This window comes from Hibiscus syriacus, unplaced genomic scaffold, assembly GCF_006381635.1.
Source record: "Hibiscus syriacus cultivar Baekdansim isolate YM2019G1 unplaced genomic scaffold, ASM638163v2 tig00111238_pilon, whole genome shotgun sequence".
Taxonomy (NCBI): Eukaryota; Viridiplantae; Streptophyta; class Magnoliopsida; order Malvales; family Malvaceae; genus Hibiscus; species Hibiscus syriacus.
The window spans coordinates 1,022,841-1,040,065 of record NW_024063030.1 but is presented as its reverse complement, the minus strand read 5'-3'; the positions used below and the strand labels follow the sequence as shown (position 1 = coordinate 1,040,065).

The following is a 17,225-nucleotide window of genomic DNA, read 5'->3' as shown; positions in this document are numbered from 1 at the left end:
TCATCTTACTGAATGTCAACAAACCAATTATTTTTTAAAATATAAGAATGAATTGAAAAATAACTTATAAAATACAAAATAAATTATTTTAAAAATATCAAAATATATGTTTAATTTATAATAAATTTTACATTAATTTATTTATTCTACTTAAGTTAAACACAAAAAAATATTATTTTTTAAATAATCTAAAGTAATTATAAAATAATATTTTTTAAATTTTTTCTTATCTTATTGACCGTATACATATATCCTCTAAAAATAACTATTCGAATTCAGAATTATAGAAAGAATAATATTTTTTTATTATTAAAACCGGTTGTTGAAAATACAAAATACTTGGGGAAAAACATTTTATGAAACAATCACACCATTAGAAAAATCCAAAATCCAAAAAGAAAAGAGAGAGTTGCTGCAGATGAAAAAGTAAAATTGAATTGTCCAGGAGAGATGTGTTGTAACCCCTTACTGTAAACACGTCTTCCTATATAAACATTATTGAAATATTATGGTGAGATACGAGGTTCATTCCGTGTGCTGTTTCGACAGCTTCATGTATCCAAAAGACAATACCAGGTGCTCCAATGGCGTCTTTTCAATAACCCTTTTGTCACCTATCTTTCCCTTTCGTACCGTTCCACTCCACACTCTTCTTAATCGAGTCCCTTTCATCCCATGGAATCATTGAGAAAAAAATCAGCATATCCTCCATCCTTTCTCTGGATTCTCTTTCAATTTCAAAACCACCCGAAGCAGCCTTGAATGAATCCTTGAGAAAGTTGTGTAGGGAAAAGAAAAAGGATCCATGGAAGATAGGCATGTTTTGTTTGGGAAATACGAGATGGGTAGATTGCTGGGGAAAGGCACTTTCGCTAAAGTTTATTACGGTAAAGAAGTAAGATCGGGTGAGAGCGTGGCGATAAAGGTGATCAGCAAAGATGAGGTGAAGAAAGAAGCCATGATGGAGCAGATCAAGAGAGAGATCTCTGTGATGCGCCTCGTTCGTCATCCAAACGTGGTGGAACTCAAAGAAGTCATGGCTACAAAGACCAAGATCTTCTTCGTTATGGAATATGTCCGTGGCGGCGAACTATTTGCCAAAGTTTTCAAAGGCAAACTCAAAGAAGACGCTGCTCGTAAGTACTTCCAACAACTGATGAGCGCCGTCGATTTCTGCCACAGTAGAGGTGTATCGCACCGGGATTTGAAGCCCGAGAATCTCCTTTTGGACGAGAATGAAGATCTAAAGATCTCTGATTTTGGGTTGTCCGCCTTGCCGGATCAGCTTCGCAATGATGGGCTCCTCCACACTCAGTGTGGGACTCCGGCATATGTTGCACCTGAGATTTTGAGGAGAAAAGGCTACAATGGATCCAAAGCAGATATCTGGTCTTGTGGGGTTATCCTGTATGTTCTACTCGCAGGTTTCCTGCCATTTCAAGACGAGAATATCATGAAGATGTACAGGAAAATTTTCAAGGCTGAATTCGAGTTTCCGCCATGGTTTTCGACTGAATCAAAGCGTTTGATCTCTAAACTACTTACGGCTGACCCTGAAAGAAGGATAACAATTCCAGCTATACTGCGTGTCCCTTGGTTTCGAAAAGGATTTACACGCCCCCTTGCGTTTTCAATCGAAGAACCAATATCAGATACCAATACAGAAGATGATGATTCCGCTGCATCTAAGTCTAACAAGCTATCGTCTCCGAAATTCTTCAACGCTTTTGAGTTTATTTCCTCCATGTCGTCAGGATTTGATTTGTCGAGTTTGTTCGAAAACAAGAGGAAATCAGGGATGATGTTCACTTCAAGATGTACAGCTACTGTCATCATGGCTAAAATCGAAGCTGCTGCTAAAGGGTTGAACTTTAGGGTGGGAAAAGTCAAGGACTTCAAGATGAAGTTACAAGGATCGTCGGAGGGGCGGAAAGGGAAGCTCTTACTGACGGCGGAGGTGTCTGAGGTGGCACCGGAGGTTGCAATCGTGGAGTTCTCCAAGTCTTCAGGGGACACATTGGAATATGTCAAGTTTTGCGAGGAAAATGTGAGGCCAGCATTAAAGGACATTGTTTGGACATGGCAAGGCGACAACTTCAACAACACTAGTAACGTTCAAATCGAGGGAGAAGAATGTGAAAAGTGAAAAAGTAGGTGCCAGCCTCATACAGTCTAACCTTAAGCATAGAATAAGAAAATTTTCTGTGTTTTTTCCTTCTATTTTGGAATAGGTTTGAGACTGATATTCTGTAAATGCATATGCACTGTGCTTAGTACATCAATCTATGGCTTGCAAGTTTGAAGTTTGCATACAGTTAATAGATACTACCCGTGGCTTGTTGGATGAAAAATTCTTTTAACTTTTGTTGATGGGAATTAAATAGAGTCATCGGTTTTGTAGCAGTTTACCCCTCCTAATTTAGGGGATAATTGCGGTTGTTGAAAGAGTTTTATGGACGGTAATCGTTACAGACAACGAAAAAGAGATATTTTTGTGGGTTGAATGATTTTAGAAACCCATAGAAAGTAGGATCGAGCGAGAGAGTAATCATTTTGGATTATAAATACCCCAATCCCAGGGTGACCAATAACATGCCTAGAATCATCATGACTGTCAATAAGGTCATCAACTCACCATAGTTGTCAGTAGGCTCTCGGTTCATGCAGTTTGTACAGATACAATCATCAGTCATCAGGTTTAGTTGTCAATATCAAATTAGAGGCTAACGAAAGGGAGCTTCAGGTGATCATCTGACCAAGGCAATCCTGCCATTCCCAGAGTCTTGAAGAATTCTATATGAAGTTCTCCGTTAGACGTAATTCGGAATGCATTCCAACCATGTATTGTTCTAAAGTCTTGTACCCTGATTACTGATTGAACCCAAATAGTTATTTTATATACGACTCTTAAGATTCAGGTAGATCTTTCTAGGATTTTCTGATAAAAAATTGACAATAAAGCACCGAAAGTTATGTCATGTTAGGTATTGGTAAATCAGATTTTGGCACGTTAATTATAAAATTATTGAAAGGAGTACCTTTGAGATGATGGGTAGTTTGCATGGAGTGTAGCTTTTGCCCTCACTGTCATTGTCTTAATTCTTTCTATGGTTGGCGGAAATCGTGACGGGTGTTCAGCCCACATTCACTTAATTCTAAATATGAGGGACAAAGGTGCTTAGGTGTTGGTTTAAGACCAGAATCCAGAAGGCGTTAAGAAAAGACATGGAGAAGGATTGTTTTCAGGCTTTTGGCTATATCAGAAAGTCACCATTAAGTAGTTAAATGTATGAGAACTAATAACCACTTGACACGGATAAGGATACTTGAAAATGGGCATTTATCACATGAAATACAGTGCATAGAGGCTTCTTGATCTTTGATCTTTTCGAGAGATGAGAAAATTGGAAGCCCAAACTTTGGCATACGTTTCCTACCTTTGACTGCTTCAAGTTAGAGATTGGATTAAGTTGGACTGAATTTTTTTCATTCCAATATGATTCCATGAGTATGTTGTTTTCACCCTAACCCAATTCAACTTAATTTTTTGGAATAAAAAAATGTTATTTAACCCGATTCGATTCGACCTAACATTACATACATACTTATATCATTTTTATTTGGTAAAATAATATTTAATGAAAAAAATTTCTTGAACAGGAATATTATAACAATTTTCTTTAAATTTATAAAATAAAATTATACTATTATCTTGAGTCGAGTTAGACCGAATACTATTCCATACTAACCTTAAATTTGAATTTGACACGACTCAATCTCAACATCTATAAAATCATGTCCAATTCGACTCAAATTATTTATTTTTATACATCCTATCAAAGCAGGTCGATGTCGGTTAAAATTCTCATCCCTACATGAAGCTCTCGCATCATAAAGAAAATGTAACTAGAATTAGTAATAAAAGCACAGGTAATTGGATGGACATGGAGTTGGAACTTTGAGCTGCAAGAGATATGAAATGGGGCTTAAATTTGTGTTTGAAACTTTAAAGATAAGAGCCCCCACCAAAGTGTGCCAACTGGGAGCGGGAAGATTAACCATGTTAATCAATTAGACCCATTAAGCCTGAAACATCAGAGAGGTGGCCACTAGGAAGATAGATGAAGCATCTTCATAGGCCCAAAATGGAAACAGAGCTCACCAATGCCACTTGTTTTTAAAAACTGGGTTGGGTACGGCTTTACAGTTTATTGCCCAAAAGAGCGGTCCAGAAATGGACAGTAACCACCCAAAATTTACTTAATGCCGCTATTCCCACCAACCTCAAAGACAACAAAAGAAAAAGAAAACATAAACAGTGGGAAAGATGATGCTACTAACCCAATTTGCTTTTGCCTGGTTCACGCCCAACACTCTTCCCATTACAAATTTGGTGCACCCCACCACTATAAACATGGACAAAAGTTGCGGTAACGGGAAGTTGTAAATCACATCATCATGATGACCAAATCACACAAAAACTAAGAAAACCCCTAAACAAAAACGATTCCCACTTACTACTTTGTTCTTGTAAAGTGAATTTCGTTTGCAGGTGTTTATTTTTACGTAAGATTCTAGTGCGTCAGCCAACGCATGTCATGTTGCTGATTTCATGAAGGGAGTTAGGTTAATGGAAAACGATCTAATAACAAAAGTGATCTAGGCCATGACTTGTGTCCTCAAACCTAAAGTTTGTGGACATGTGTTTGGGGGGGGGGGGGGACAAATTCTATTGCTCGACTTTAAGAAACTTGCAGGTTCCACTTGCGAAGCAGTTAATTCCTAACAAATAATTCGGTGGAGCTTACAAGGGAAAAACACATTAGAAGTGGAGGAGATGAGGCAATAACAGTTCAATTAGTTTTAAAAGAAATGGTAAAGAGAAGCCAGGTTTTGTCATTTACTTTCGTACCGACCTTTGATAAACAAATCAAGGAAACAATGAATGGTATATTCCTACACGCAACTTTTGTATAATTGTATCGACGCTGATCAATCTTTGGCCACACATTGGGGGAGTTGTAGCACCTCCTATCTCTCATTTTTCCAGCCGCCTAATCAACCTACTTGTTCACATTCTACCAAATTTCCCCTCCTTCGTCAGAAATTGATGTTTGACATTGCCGACATCTCCGGTCTCGGCACAGTAACTCGCCCTGCGTATTGGTTAAGACTGGACAAAGTTGGAATTTTGTCAAAAATTATTTATACGATCTAAATGTCACAATATTTTTTCGCGTAATATATTGAGTAATACTCTAATACTAGTGTTTAATTAACTTGAGTGTTGAAGTCAGGGACGAATGTATGATTTAATGTTAATGGATGAACTTAAGTGAAAATAAATTATTAATATAAAATACATAAAAAAAATTTAAAATATAAGAGAATTTAAAAATTTCAAAGGAGGTAATTGTCTCTACCGATCCCCTAAATCCATCTATGGTTGGAATATTGCAAAATCTAATCCAGCCCTTGTTTAACTTTAAGCATTTATCCTGGAAATTAAGGGTTTGGTCTCGGAGAAAAAAAGCAAAAGAAATGGTAGGTTATTAAAGGAAAGGGAGTAGCGCAACGTTTTCAAACCGTGTGGGCGATTAGTTGGCTTTTCAGTAGTCAATGAGACGGAGACCAAGAAATTGTAAGCTTAATTAAATTCTACCTTATCTCAATTCCCACGTCTCTTAGTTACAAACTAATTTATTTATCTATTGAATTTCTCGATCAAAAGGGTTTCATTTACGTTAGTATACAGTTATATTAATTATACATAGTTATAAATTACAATATTATGAACAAAAAGAACACGTTAGACACGTGACAAATGGAGTCATATCATTTATAATTTTTTTTTTGAATTAATCATTGATATCTGATATATTGACCGACTAATTCAGATTGGATACTGTAAAGGCGAGAGATGCCCTCTCAACCCAGTTTGCTCTATTCACAAATATTAATATTCGAACCTCTGACATTGCTTAAGAGATTTAATGCCCCATCGTACTAAACTGGTTGTTGGTAGTATTTATAATTTTTTATATAGAGGGAAAAATAAACGAAAGAGCTGGGAAAGAGGGGGCCAAGGAGGTGAGCTGGCCTGAAAGCGACATAGTCGATTAAGGTCAACAATCAACATGACCAACCTTCTTTTAGTCACCGAGCCTTCAAAATCTCCGCCAAATTTTCTTTTAGGTAAATTATATCTCTAGTCACCAAATTTTGAGAAAATTTATATTTTAATGTTTTAAAAATTATATTATAATAATTAATATTATTAACATATCATAAAATATCAATACGTTGTTAATCTTCATAAAATGTAACACTTTAAAAAGTAATTTAATTTGATTTTAAATATGATTAAAACATCAATTTAGTTTTTTTATTTTTTAAAATTTAATTAAAAATAAAGATATATACAATACCTTTCAAATACCATTACTGTCACTATTACATTCATCATTTGGTGAGTTCCTCGACCAAAAATGGTTTTCGATTTTCTCCCCTTTATTTTCTCAAACTTCTTTTTTCTCTTTCATTCCTTATATTTTATCCTTATCTTCTCTCCATCAGATTATTTTGTTAAATCTCTAACATTTTGTTACCTCCATAATACTTGAGCAACACTTGTTTAAATTGATGGTTTAGCTCTTGTTTAATGTATAAATTAGATACTATATTTTTTTTATCAAGGTGTGAACATAAATTAACGATATCATAATTATTTGTGATTTATCGACAACATTAATGATCAAAAATATTTTTTAAAACTTTAATGACTAAAATAAAAATATGTAAACTTCAATAACCATGAGTATAGTTTGACCAAAAATGATCACATCTCCTGATCTCCTCGTGGGTGAGTGGTGATGGCGGGGGCTTCACTTTTGACTATTGACCTTGACATCGCCTCTGAAATTTCAATATTTCTTTACTCGTACTAAAAAAAAAATCACAAAAGCAAATTTTATCATTTTTTCTTCGAGTATTTGTCTGTATGAATGTAGACAGGTTGGCAACGCCAATGGGTTATTTCCTCGCCTCATTTCCACCGAGTTTCCTGGATAATAAACCAAATCCTTTTATATTTTATGCACTATATATTTCCATATTCCTGGCCTCTGGGCATTAATCTCTCATTCTCTTCACAAGTCCTCCCGACTCACTCTTCTTCCTCATCATCTTTTTTAGCTTCACCTCGTCTGCTCTCTACTTGCTTTGCTTGTTGATTTCTGTCTGTATATTGTACAGTTCAGTAATGGAATCCGCTTGGGTGAATACGACGCTGGATCTCAACATTAACCCTTTTGATCATTCCAACAAAGCTCTGGTGAGTTCGTGTTATCATCACTTCAGGAGATAAATATTTGTTTTTTTTTTGCCTCGGATTAGTGGGCTTATAAAAAGCTTTTGATTTTTGGTAACAGAGGAGAGAAGCTGATGGGAAAATGGGCGACTTCGATGTGAAAGCCCCAGTTAAACAAGAGGTCAGTTTCTGGATAAGTTCGATCGTCTTTGAAAACTTAAAATTGGATTTTATCACTCCATGTTTCGGTACTGATATTTGGTTTTGATTGTAACAGACTGGAGTTTTGGTGGAGGAATTGAACAGGGTTAGCGTCGAGAACAAGAAGCTAACTGAGATGCTAACGGCTTTATGCGAGCACTACACTTCTTTGCAAAAACAATACAAGGAATTGGTGAGCAAGAACACTGAAACTGAAGTTGCAGCAACATCTACAAAGAAGAGGAAAGCCGAGTGCGAAGATTACAGTGCTACCGTGATTGGCTTCACTGCAAACGCTAAGAGCGGCTGTAGTGATGAAAACTCATGCAAAAAGCCCAAGGAGTGCATTAATGCCAAAATTTCAAGAGCGTGCGTACGCACAGATCCTTCCGATAACAGCCTGGTAAGTCCCAATTTTATTGCCAGATGAAATTAATTAGCCTCCGAGGTATTAGTGATTCTGAAAATTCTTGTTATTGGTCTGTGTTGCAGATTGTGAGAGATGGATATCAATGGAGAAAATATGGTCAAAAGGTCACAAGAGATAACCCTTCCCCCAGGGCTTACTTCAAGTGCTCCTTTGCCCCAAGTTGTCCGGTGAAGAAAAAGGTGCAAAGAAGTGCTGAAGATCCTTCGATCTTGGTCGCTACTTATGAAGGAGAGCACAACCATGCACACCATTCGCCGGCTGCATTACCATCGTTAAGCCCCGTTAATAGTGGTTCCACCACACCCAACAACCCTCGTTCAGCTCCTGTTTTTTCTTCTTCCTCATCCCCCGCCAACTCTTCGGCTCCTACTGTAACTCTGGACTTGATGAAACCAGCTGGATCGGATGATGGTACAAAAAAACTTACCCAACAAGTTGATCAACCGGCAATTCAACAGATTTTGGTTCAACAAATGGCGGCTTCTTTGACTAGGGACCCCAATTTCACAGCAGCACTAGCTGCAGCCATTTCTGGAAAAGTTCTAGACCAGAAGTGGTAAGATTCAACAAACTTGGGGAGAATTCCATAGTTCTTTAGTTTTATTTTTTTTGTTGAAATTGGTAGAGAGAGTCTGAATTGAACTGATGTAAATAGAATATTGAATCTAATATAAAAAAAAGTGAAAAACTAGAAGAAGGTAATTCTTTTCTTTGCCCAAGTAATTTTCAGTCTGTTCTAGCTGTTAGTAAGTTGAAAACGCCCAATACTTCACAAGGGAAATTCATTTGCATACCGAGAAACTATTATAGCACAATGAACCGACGTTATTAGGTAAATTAATTTGCAATTAATTAATTATCATCATAAAAGGATAAAAGTTAATTGATTATCTAATCTTCTTATAACTTCTAATTTTCGAAATTAATAAAATTTTCTCTTTACCTATATTTTCTTCATATAAAATTTTGATTTTTATTTATTTATGATCATTATCTGAATATAACCTTCTCTTTATTGCATTGACAATGCGTCTTCTCATTACCTCTAAATTTCTTAAAGGAAATCCTTTAAATTCAAACTTTGCAGCTGATGATGATTTCCAGTCTATTTATTGTTCCTTAGCATAGTCAAATAAACGTCCTTGTCCGAAACATAATTGAATCAGAAAATACTCAACACGGGCGAGAGGACCGGACTCTACCCCTCGAATAAAACTTTTAAACATCGAATCGGGGTTAATTACATCAGACCCAAAATTGTAATAAAATTTTGTGAATCAAAACGAAAACAAAACAAAGCATGATTAATTCAAAGCTCAATTATAATTAGAGGTAAATTAAGATGGATGTTGTTGGTCTTTATTTATTTATTTTTGTCGAAGCAGCAGATTTCGTGTATGAATAGGATGCTATGGAACAACCAAATGTAAGTGTTTGACCTGTTCGAGCTACCATTGACTGACAGTTTTGATTTTATATATATATATATATATAATTGAACATAGACATTATTTATTACGAACATTATCATTTTAAGTGTTTCGACAATAACAAACGTTGAAAAATTTATTAAATGACGCATGTCGCGTTTACAAATTTTTTAAAATTTTATTTAAAATAAAAAACTCAAATTTTTTCTCAAATACCATAAAATATGCAAAATATTAAAAACCTTAATTCTAAACCTCATATACCAGTCATCGTCGTCGGTGTGACAGCCATTACCCTGTTCCCCATCATCGATGAATAATAACCCTATCCATTGTCGTCCATCAATGACTAGTTGTCACCACAATTCCCTAAATTCGTAAATTTAGATCTTTAAAAATTCCTTATATCCTTCTGATCGATTGTTTGGACAGTTATATTCAACCGACCATTTGATCAACCGTTTCTTATTCAAATAACAGACGTTAATCTGAGGTGGATTAGGATCTGCCAATGATGATTAACGCGGGAGAAGGGGAACATGGGAATAAGTTTTTTTTTTAATATTTTTAAGTAAAAATTAAATTTTCAAAAAGTATAAACATGATATATTTCATTTAATAGAATTCTTTAACATTGGTAATAGAATTCTTTAACATTGGTTAAGGATGAATCATTTAAAACGATGATATTTGTAATGTTCAATACTTATATTTTCTGAAAAAAATTAAGATATTTAATATTTATATATATATATATAAATTTATAGTTTAAACATTTTTTATATTAAGTAAAAAAAATTAATTAATAATACTTGATAACACAAGCGACAGTCTAACAACAGCTTTACTAAAACCCAAAAAATAGAATTGGACAAAACAAAAGAAAAGGGACAAACAATCCACCATGGGATGACAAAATCAAGAAGGACATGCAGCAACAAAACCAACATTCATCGTCAGCCAATTGGAATGTGCTAAGAGACCTCTAAGCGAGCAAGCCAAAAACGAACTCCGGACAGCCAAAACTCGGCGAGAGAGCCAACCGACAAGGAAGGCCAGAGCAAACCAATGAGACGTTCAGCCACGTCAAGACCAGCCTAAAAAGAAGAAGAAAAAAGAAACCAACAAACCAGGAAGGGAAAACAAAAAGAGAGTGAGAACACATTACACAAAAAGAAAGGAAAACCATGGAAGAGAGGGTCAGCGGACGACGACCAGTTCAGAACTAATGACTTCGATAAAAAAAAAAGGGGTGTGGGGGGGGGGGGGCAATGATTGATGTAGTACTCAATCATGTTACACGCTTTGAGAACCTTCTGATATTGGAGACTTTTTTACAAAAATTAATGATAGTAAATTGTCGGGTTCATTCATCCTCTTCTAGATGATGTAACCTTCACCGGAACCCGTTTAGATTGTCATTATAGTAGGAACGTGACGATATATAGCAAAAGTTGGAGGTGCTTACTTCACCGGAATGATGTCATACATATTATCATCAATTTCCACAGTTCGTGAATCTCGATTTTATTATAATATATAAATACCCACCCCATTGATAATTCTATGAAACTCGTGATATCGACTTCAATAACTTCCAGGTTCGTCATTTCTACTTTTCTTTTGCAGCTAACTTCTTCTTTGTATCGTCTGGTTTTCACCCATACTGCCATGGATTCTCCAAACTATGATAAACAAAAGGTATACTATATTGATGATATCATCGCTTTTAACTTTTCAAGAAAGAGATAGATTTAATAAGAAAAAATTGTCAGGTGGAATCTCTGCAAGCGGAGTTGGAATGTTTGCAGAGAGAGAATAAATCTCTGGGGTTAATGTTGGAAACAATGAACAAAAAGTACAACATGCTTCATCAAGCTTATCTCCTCCAGGAATCAAACAAGAGACGAAGATCTGAAGTTCCAACCGCATCCAAAACGTCACAGGTTTTCGTGAAAATGGACCCTAGGGATCAAAGCCTTGTAATATTTCATTAACCCTGGCTATCTAAGTTTCTTTGCACTTCAGCATATTTTTATGTTACCATGATTTTCTTTATATAGATAGTGAAAGATGGGTTTCAATGGAGAAAATATGGGCAGAAAGTTACTAAAGATAATCCTTCGCCTCGAGCTTATTTCAAGTGCTTTATGGCTCCTGGATGCCCTGTCAAAAAGAAGGTATATATTGCAACATATTCTTTATGGAGTTCTCCTTTGTTTCAGATTTATCCATTGTTTCAGATTGAAAACGTGTAGGTTCAGCGATGCGTGGAAGACAAATCTTATGTCGTGGCAACATACGAAGGACAACACAACCACGATGTTGATTCTACGGCTGCCGGAAAATCATTGTCATCTTCATGCAATTCTCAGATACTCTCCCCGGCGACAGGCATTCCTTTTCCCCTTCTGGGTGATCCTTTTCGACCGACCATCACCCTTGATCTCACTCTTTCGGGCTCCGACGTCTTACAAAACAGAAGAAACCCTAGCAATGTTATGCATGATTACAGCACCAGCAGCGACCACGGCAATAACAACAGCAACAACAACAACAACAAGAACATTGAAGATTATGTTGCATCCTTAATAAAAGATCCCAATTTCACTCTAGCATTAGCCGCTGCAGTTGCTCGCTCCATCAAAACTGAAACTTCTAAACCATCACCATTCACCCCCATGAACAAATAGTTAATTGAGCAAATATCAAACATTTTCTAGTTTTTATCTTCTTTAATGTGAATCTGAACGGAAGCATGCTGCTTAGCTAGCATATGTTCCAAAAACTATTATCAAATCCCACGCAGGAAGCAATTCTAAAGTTAAGTGATTAAATTGAACATTTATAAAATTTAGTGACCAAAATAGGAGTAAAGAGATACTTTAACGATGAATCCATAAACTACCTTTGACCATCTCTTACGCATCAATCACCGATCACAACCATCTAACACGATTTCAACTCTGCATGGTTTTGGACACTTTTCTAATTTTGAATTCATTTTTGGTATTATAGATAATAAAGAACAATATTTAAATAAACAAAAATTAATTATTAAAATTTGAATATAAAATAATAAAAATTTCATTTAATTATTATTTAAATTAATTTTTACTTGCAGATATCATGTTTAAAATTGTTATTTTATTTTTTCAAAATACATTTTAATTATAGTGTTAAAATTTTAAATTATAGATCAAATTTTCTCACCACTTTTTTTTTAGAAAAAATGAGAAATGTTTTCAATTTCAACGAGAGAAAATTCTTATATTACAAAATTTTAAATTAAAACAAAATTTATGTATTAGTTATAACACACGTTGAATAAAAATTCACGTGAAATTTAATATTTATTTTTAAATTAATTTAATCTAAAACTTAATTTATATAACAGTTTTTTTAATTAATCTAAGATGATTATAAGATAATATTTGTTTTAAATTTTTTAATTATTTGACAATAAAAGGACAAACATTGTTGCAATCTTTAGCGCTCGAAAATGAAATCTTTAGACAAAACAACCATATCTTTAACTATTGAGATAATTCGTACTAAATGTAAAAAAGGTGTGTATCCTAAAATGTCATTTAGGCATATGGAACATTAGAAAAATAATGTTGCTGTTATCGTAAATAACTTTAATTATTCCCTCCTAAAACAGCTCAGTTGGTAGAACATAAGGTTCTTAACCTTGAGGTCGTGGGATCGAGTCCTACGAAGGACATTTTATAATTCGGAGGTCTCTTACGGAAGCTACTCTCAACTTGGTGTTGGGGGTAGCCTACTATCTTACATTCCCCTTACCCCATACATATGGGAAAAAGGGACAGCCATTTTTTTAAAACAGAGATGATGAAATAGTAATCGGCAAAACAAAAGCCGATTAAACCACATTTCACTCCATCCCTATTTTTTATCTTTGAATTTCCTAATTTTATGCCATCGCCACCTAATACTAAACTATACAAAATAAACGAATTTTTTTATTAATAAAAATGATTATTTCATCAATTTTTCTCTATTTTATAAATAGATTTAAAACGAAACTAATATAATAATGAGATGACTAAATAAGTAGTTTGTCCGATAAAATGAATCCTTTCCCTTTAAATCTATTTACAATTGAAAACGCTTCACTGCTGTACTCTGCCTTGCTTCATCTCATTTCATCTTCTCTGTCACTCTCACTCTCTCATTTCTCTTCTGCTTGGCAGAAAATATTATCTCAATCTCCATGCCGATGCGAATAGTTTCGAAGTTCAAGGCCCTACTTCTCTTCCCCTTCTCTAAATCCAAACCTTCACCTCTTTTACGCACCGCTGACGTTCTTTTACTTCAAGACCACGGAGAAGACCGACTTCTCCGCACGGATGGTTGCAGAGGATCATCCAACTGCTCCAGACCCTGCCGTATTCCTGCTCGTTTTTTCTTTTGCTTTAACCGTGGGAAGCTGACGAATAAGGTTCATGATGACCGAAAGAAAGAAGACCATGATGTTGCGCCGCCTGATTTATCACCGGGTAAGAATAAGATTAACAACAGCAGTTTCATACTTTTCTTATCTCCGGGATTTTGAAATCTTGCTTTCTAATGTTGTTTATTATTATCTTTTAAAAGCGGAAATATGTGGACGTCAATCTAAATAATGTGAGAATAGGGTGCTGTTTGCTCCATCTAATTGCTGAAAGTAAAGGTGAACTTCAAAAGATTACGGAATCGAGGATCCAAATGGAGGGTGTTCTTCAAACTGTCAAAGTTGGACTGCAGAATAAAGATTTACTGGTTTCTAAGAATCTTGAATCAAATGAAGGGGATGGGATCGAGGAAAGTTTGTGTTTTAACAACAATCGTATATCAAGCAAAGTATTGTTTGATCAGAAATGTGATGGTGCTCCAAAAGAAGAAGATTGTATAGAGGGAATGGACAGGCTCAAAGCAGAACTTGATGTTGAGTTGGAACGTTTACAACTCGTTTTGGATTCAGGCAAATTCCCCACAAATCCTCTCGACAAAACCATCGAGATGCAGAGAAAAAAAATGGAAAATCCTGTCTGGATTCGCATTGCGGGTTCCTCCATATGAAGTGGAGAGAAAATTGCATGAATTGCTGGAAACAAGGCAGGAGCAACAGATAACAGAGCTAGAAGCTGCTTTGGGAAGTTCAAAGAAAGAGCTTCGTGAAAAGGAAAGAGAGATTTCTCAGTGGAAAGACAGCGCACATCTCATGTTGGAGCATGTTAAAAAAACGTTCATTACCCAGTTTCCAGCACGTTCGACATGCTCAACCCCTGAGATGAGAAGAAAAGAAAAACGTACCTTGGAGATTATTATGCTTCCCCATCGTGAATAAGGTGTGATGGTGGATGTTTAAATATGAGCTGCTTGTTTTTATGTTGAAACTTCAAAAGCATTTGTCATTTGATTGTATAATTTAGTTTTTGAAATGTAATGATAAGTAAAGAACACATGAAATTAATTCACATTCTAAATGAATTGTATCACTAATAGAAAAGACTAGAGAGTTTGAAGAAAATGTAGTAGGATGTTCATACAATAAGATAAAAGATGTTGAGAATGACCCAACAACTGATACTACATTAATTTTTTCAGCAGCTGGCCCCAATTTAGAATACTTCAACCATCCATCATAAAACTACAAATTCTTTACAATTTGAGCAGTTTCTGAATCTTCTTTATAAGCATCGGCATACCCTTCTCTATGAAATAGAATGCCTCCTGTGTTTTGCAGATGAACCAGAGGACTTGGTATCCCCTGGAATCATTGAAGCCGGGCTTTGCGAACTTCCAGAGGTCTCAGAACTTTTGTTCTCCCCATGCCCTTTTCCCACAACCCACAACTTGTCGAATATTCTTCTCGATCGAGATGGCAAAAGCTGCATTCCACTTTTGTTGTTTTTGCTGTTTTTCTTGACCGGTTTACTGCCGTCCTCTTTTATCTTCATCTGTTTATTGATGGAACTGCAATCTTCAGCTGCAGATTTCACCCATTCTTGTTCGAAGTGGATCGGGAAGTGTCATGGGGATTGTTGTTAAGCGACTTAAATCCAGCTGTAGCTCTGACCTGCTCAAAGTAGAGAACTTGAACTACCACCCGAAGTGGAAGTCTATCGTTCTGTGCAGACCACACAGTTCCTTTCTTTCGGCCTTCGTCAAGTCCGTGTGCTCCTGCAGACATAATAACAAGCGTTACAAGAAACCAGACCACGTTTGTACAATATTGATGCCTTACTCCAACATCCCAACGGGCCATCTCAGGCAGCAAGAAAATTGATCTAGTAATGCGTATTTTATGAGAAGGGGTAATATATAATTCTAGAATTTGAGAAGATCAAAGAAATTGACGTCCATAATTTAAAAGCCTACCTTGAGGTACATGTCAATGGCTTTATACAGTCCATCATGAACGGTCTAGCAAACTCGGGTATAGACTGAGACAAGTCAATGAAACTGGCAAGCGAAAGAGTCGGGTCACGGGCAATTTCTTCGAGATACCCATCAATCATTTTACCAACACTCAACAAGGTTCCATGCCCCAGAATAAAATCAGTACATCCCACATCACTCTTCTCCAGATCTAAATCTCGACTAAACTTTTCATGCATCATATACTGATTCACAATATAATGCACCATCTCAACATCGTATAAGGTAGTTTGGGGAGGCGTGCTGGGATTAATAAATCCTAGAGAGAAGCTTCGTGCAACTTTAAACTTACCCTCTCCACTAAATCTTCCTTTGCCGAATCATCCACCCCAACCAAAATGGCAACTTTCAACAGCTTCAGCAAGAAACTACACGAACAACCCACGCCCTTATCCAAAGGTAATAAGCATACAATTGTTTCCACCAGCAACTTGTTTCTCCAGGAATGTACATCAGAAACCAAGACATCAACGGAATCTGGCAACCATCTGTGATCTGACAGCATTGTTTTGAGTGCTTCACCAATTATCGCACCATCCATTCTTCCCTTTGATTTAACAGCAGTCATGACTGGTTTGTAGAGAATAATATCTAGCTCGCATATATCTTCCACCCACCAATCCTTTGGGACAGATTCAATCTTTTCTCGATATTTCATACCACCCTCAACTACTTTTTCAGGGGCTGATAACTTCCTGTTATATGTGTAGGACCATGAGACGTCTGCGGGATCCACAGAGGTTTTCGATGCTATGGAATCAATGCATCTTCCAACAATCTTTAGATTCTCAGACCATAGCAGAAGAGATTTTGTAGTTTGTAGAACAATGATGGAATCTTTCCAGCTACGTAATATACTAGAGTTAAGAAATACTTCAACCCGCACAACGAGTAACCACCACATTGTAAGCATTTAAAGCAACAGTCATACCATAGCAAAATTTTGCACAAATTCAAATGCTTTTGGTCCACCAGGAAAACCAACCATATCAATTTCATGAGTGTTCTCTTCACTAGCTTTTGTAACCGATTGCTTTTAGACATTAGCGGGAACTGCAAAGGAGCATTAAAAACCACATCCAAAATTAACAATTAAAGAACAACATCCTATCTCTACATTCTAGAACTTGGTCGTAAAAGAGTTTGGTTTGGTTGAGAGAACGATTCATCTGCAATCCGACTACATTGGTAATTATGCTAAATTTATAAAATTTCGCAAAGTTGCACCCACTGAAATGATGCCAAGAAGAAATGAAGGCCAGTTGAATAGTTGTTTGAAGAAATACAACATAAAATCTTTTCGTCAGTTTTAATGGAATTTTTATATAAATTAACATGAATTTCAAAGTAGGATATAAATTCAGAATTTACAAACATATACACCTGAAAGAAGCAATTTAAAACTTAG

The 17,225-nt window shown here is 35.9% G+C and overlaps 3 protein-coding genes and 2 pseudogenes across 5 annotated transcripts; 4 read left to right on the top strand and 1 right to left on the bottom strand.

Annotated features, from left to right (window-relative positions):
* Nucleotides 1-719: 719 nt before the first annotated feature.
* LOC120156810 (CBL-interacting serine/threonine-protein kinase 5-like) lies at nt 720-2,149 on the top strand. The gene is made up of 2 exons (XM_039168070.1): nt 720-769; nt 805-2,149. The coding sequence occupies exon 2, from the start codon at nt 806-808 to the stop codon at nt 2,144-2,146; it is 1,341 nt and encodes a 446-aa protein (XP_039024001.1). The 5' UTR covers nt 720-769; nt 805; the 3' UTR covers nt 2,147-2,149.
* A 5,007-nt stretch (nt 2,150-7,156) lies between these two features.
* On the top strand, nt 7,157-8,671 carry LOC120156812 (probable WRKY transcription factor 40). 3 transcript variants are annotated; one of them, XM_039168073.1, is made up of 5 exons: nt 7,158-7,333; nt 7,431-7,490; nt 7,587-7,913; nt 8,003-8,212; nt 8,243-8,671. In XM_039168073.1, exons 1-5 carry the CDS (start codon nt 7,262-7,264, stop codon nt 8,498-8,500), a joined length of 927 nt encoding a protein of 308 aa, XP_039024004.1. In that variant the 5' UTR covers nt 7,158-7,261; the 3' UTR covers nt 8,501-8,671. The 3 variants fall into 3 exon arrangements, with proteins under 3 accessions (XP_039024002.1, XP_039024004.1, XP_039024003.1); XM_039168071.1 differs by having other exon boundaries at nt 7,157-7,333; nt 8,003-8,671; XM_039168072.1 differs by having other exon boundaries at nt 7,159-7,333; nt 7,431-7,471; nt 7,592-7,913; nt 8,003-8,671.
* A 2,307-nt stretch (nt 8,672-10,978) lies between these two features.
* Nucleotides 10,979-12,063, top strand: LOC120157198 (WRKY transcription factor WRKY76-like). Its single transcript, XM_039168423.1, has 4 exons — nt 10,979-11,071; nt 11,146-11,352; nt 11,434-11,550; nt 11,629-12,063. Exons 1-4 carry the CDS (start codon nt 11,042-11,044, stop codon nt 12,061-12,063), a joined length of 789 nt encoding a protein of 262 aa, XP_039024354.1. The 5' UTR covers nt 10,979-11,041.
* A 1,460-nt stretch (nt 12,064-13,523) lies between these two features.
* LOC120157197 lies at nt 13,524-14,723 on the top strand (annotated as a pseudogene).
* Nucleotides 14,724-15,065: 342 nt separating this feature from the next.
* LOC120157196 lies at nt 15,066-16,721 on the bottom strand (annotated as a pseudogene).
* Nucleotides 16,722-17,225: the final 504 nt, after the last annotated feature.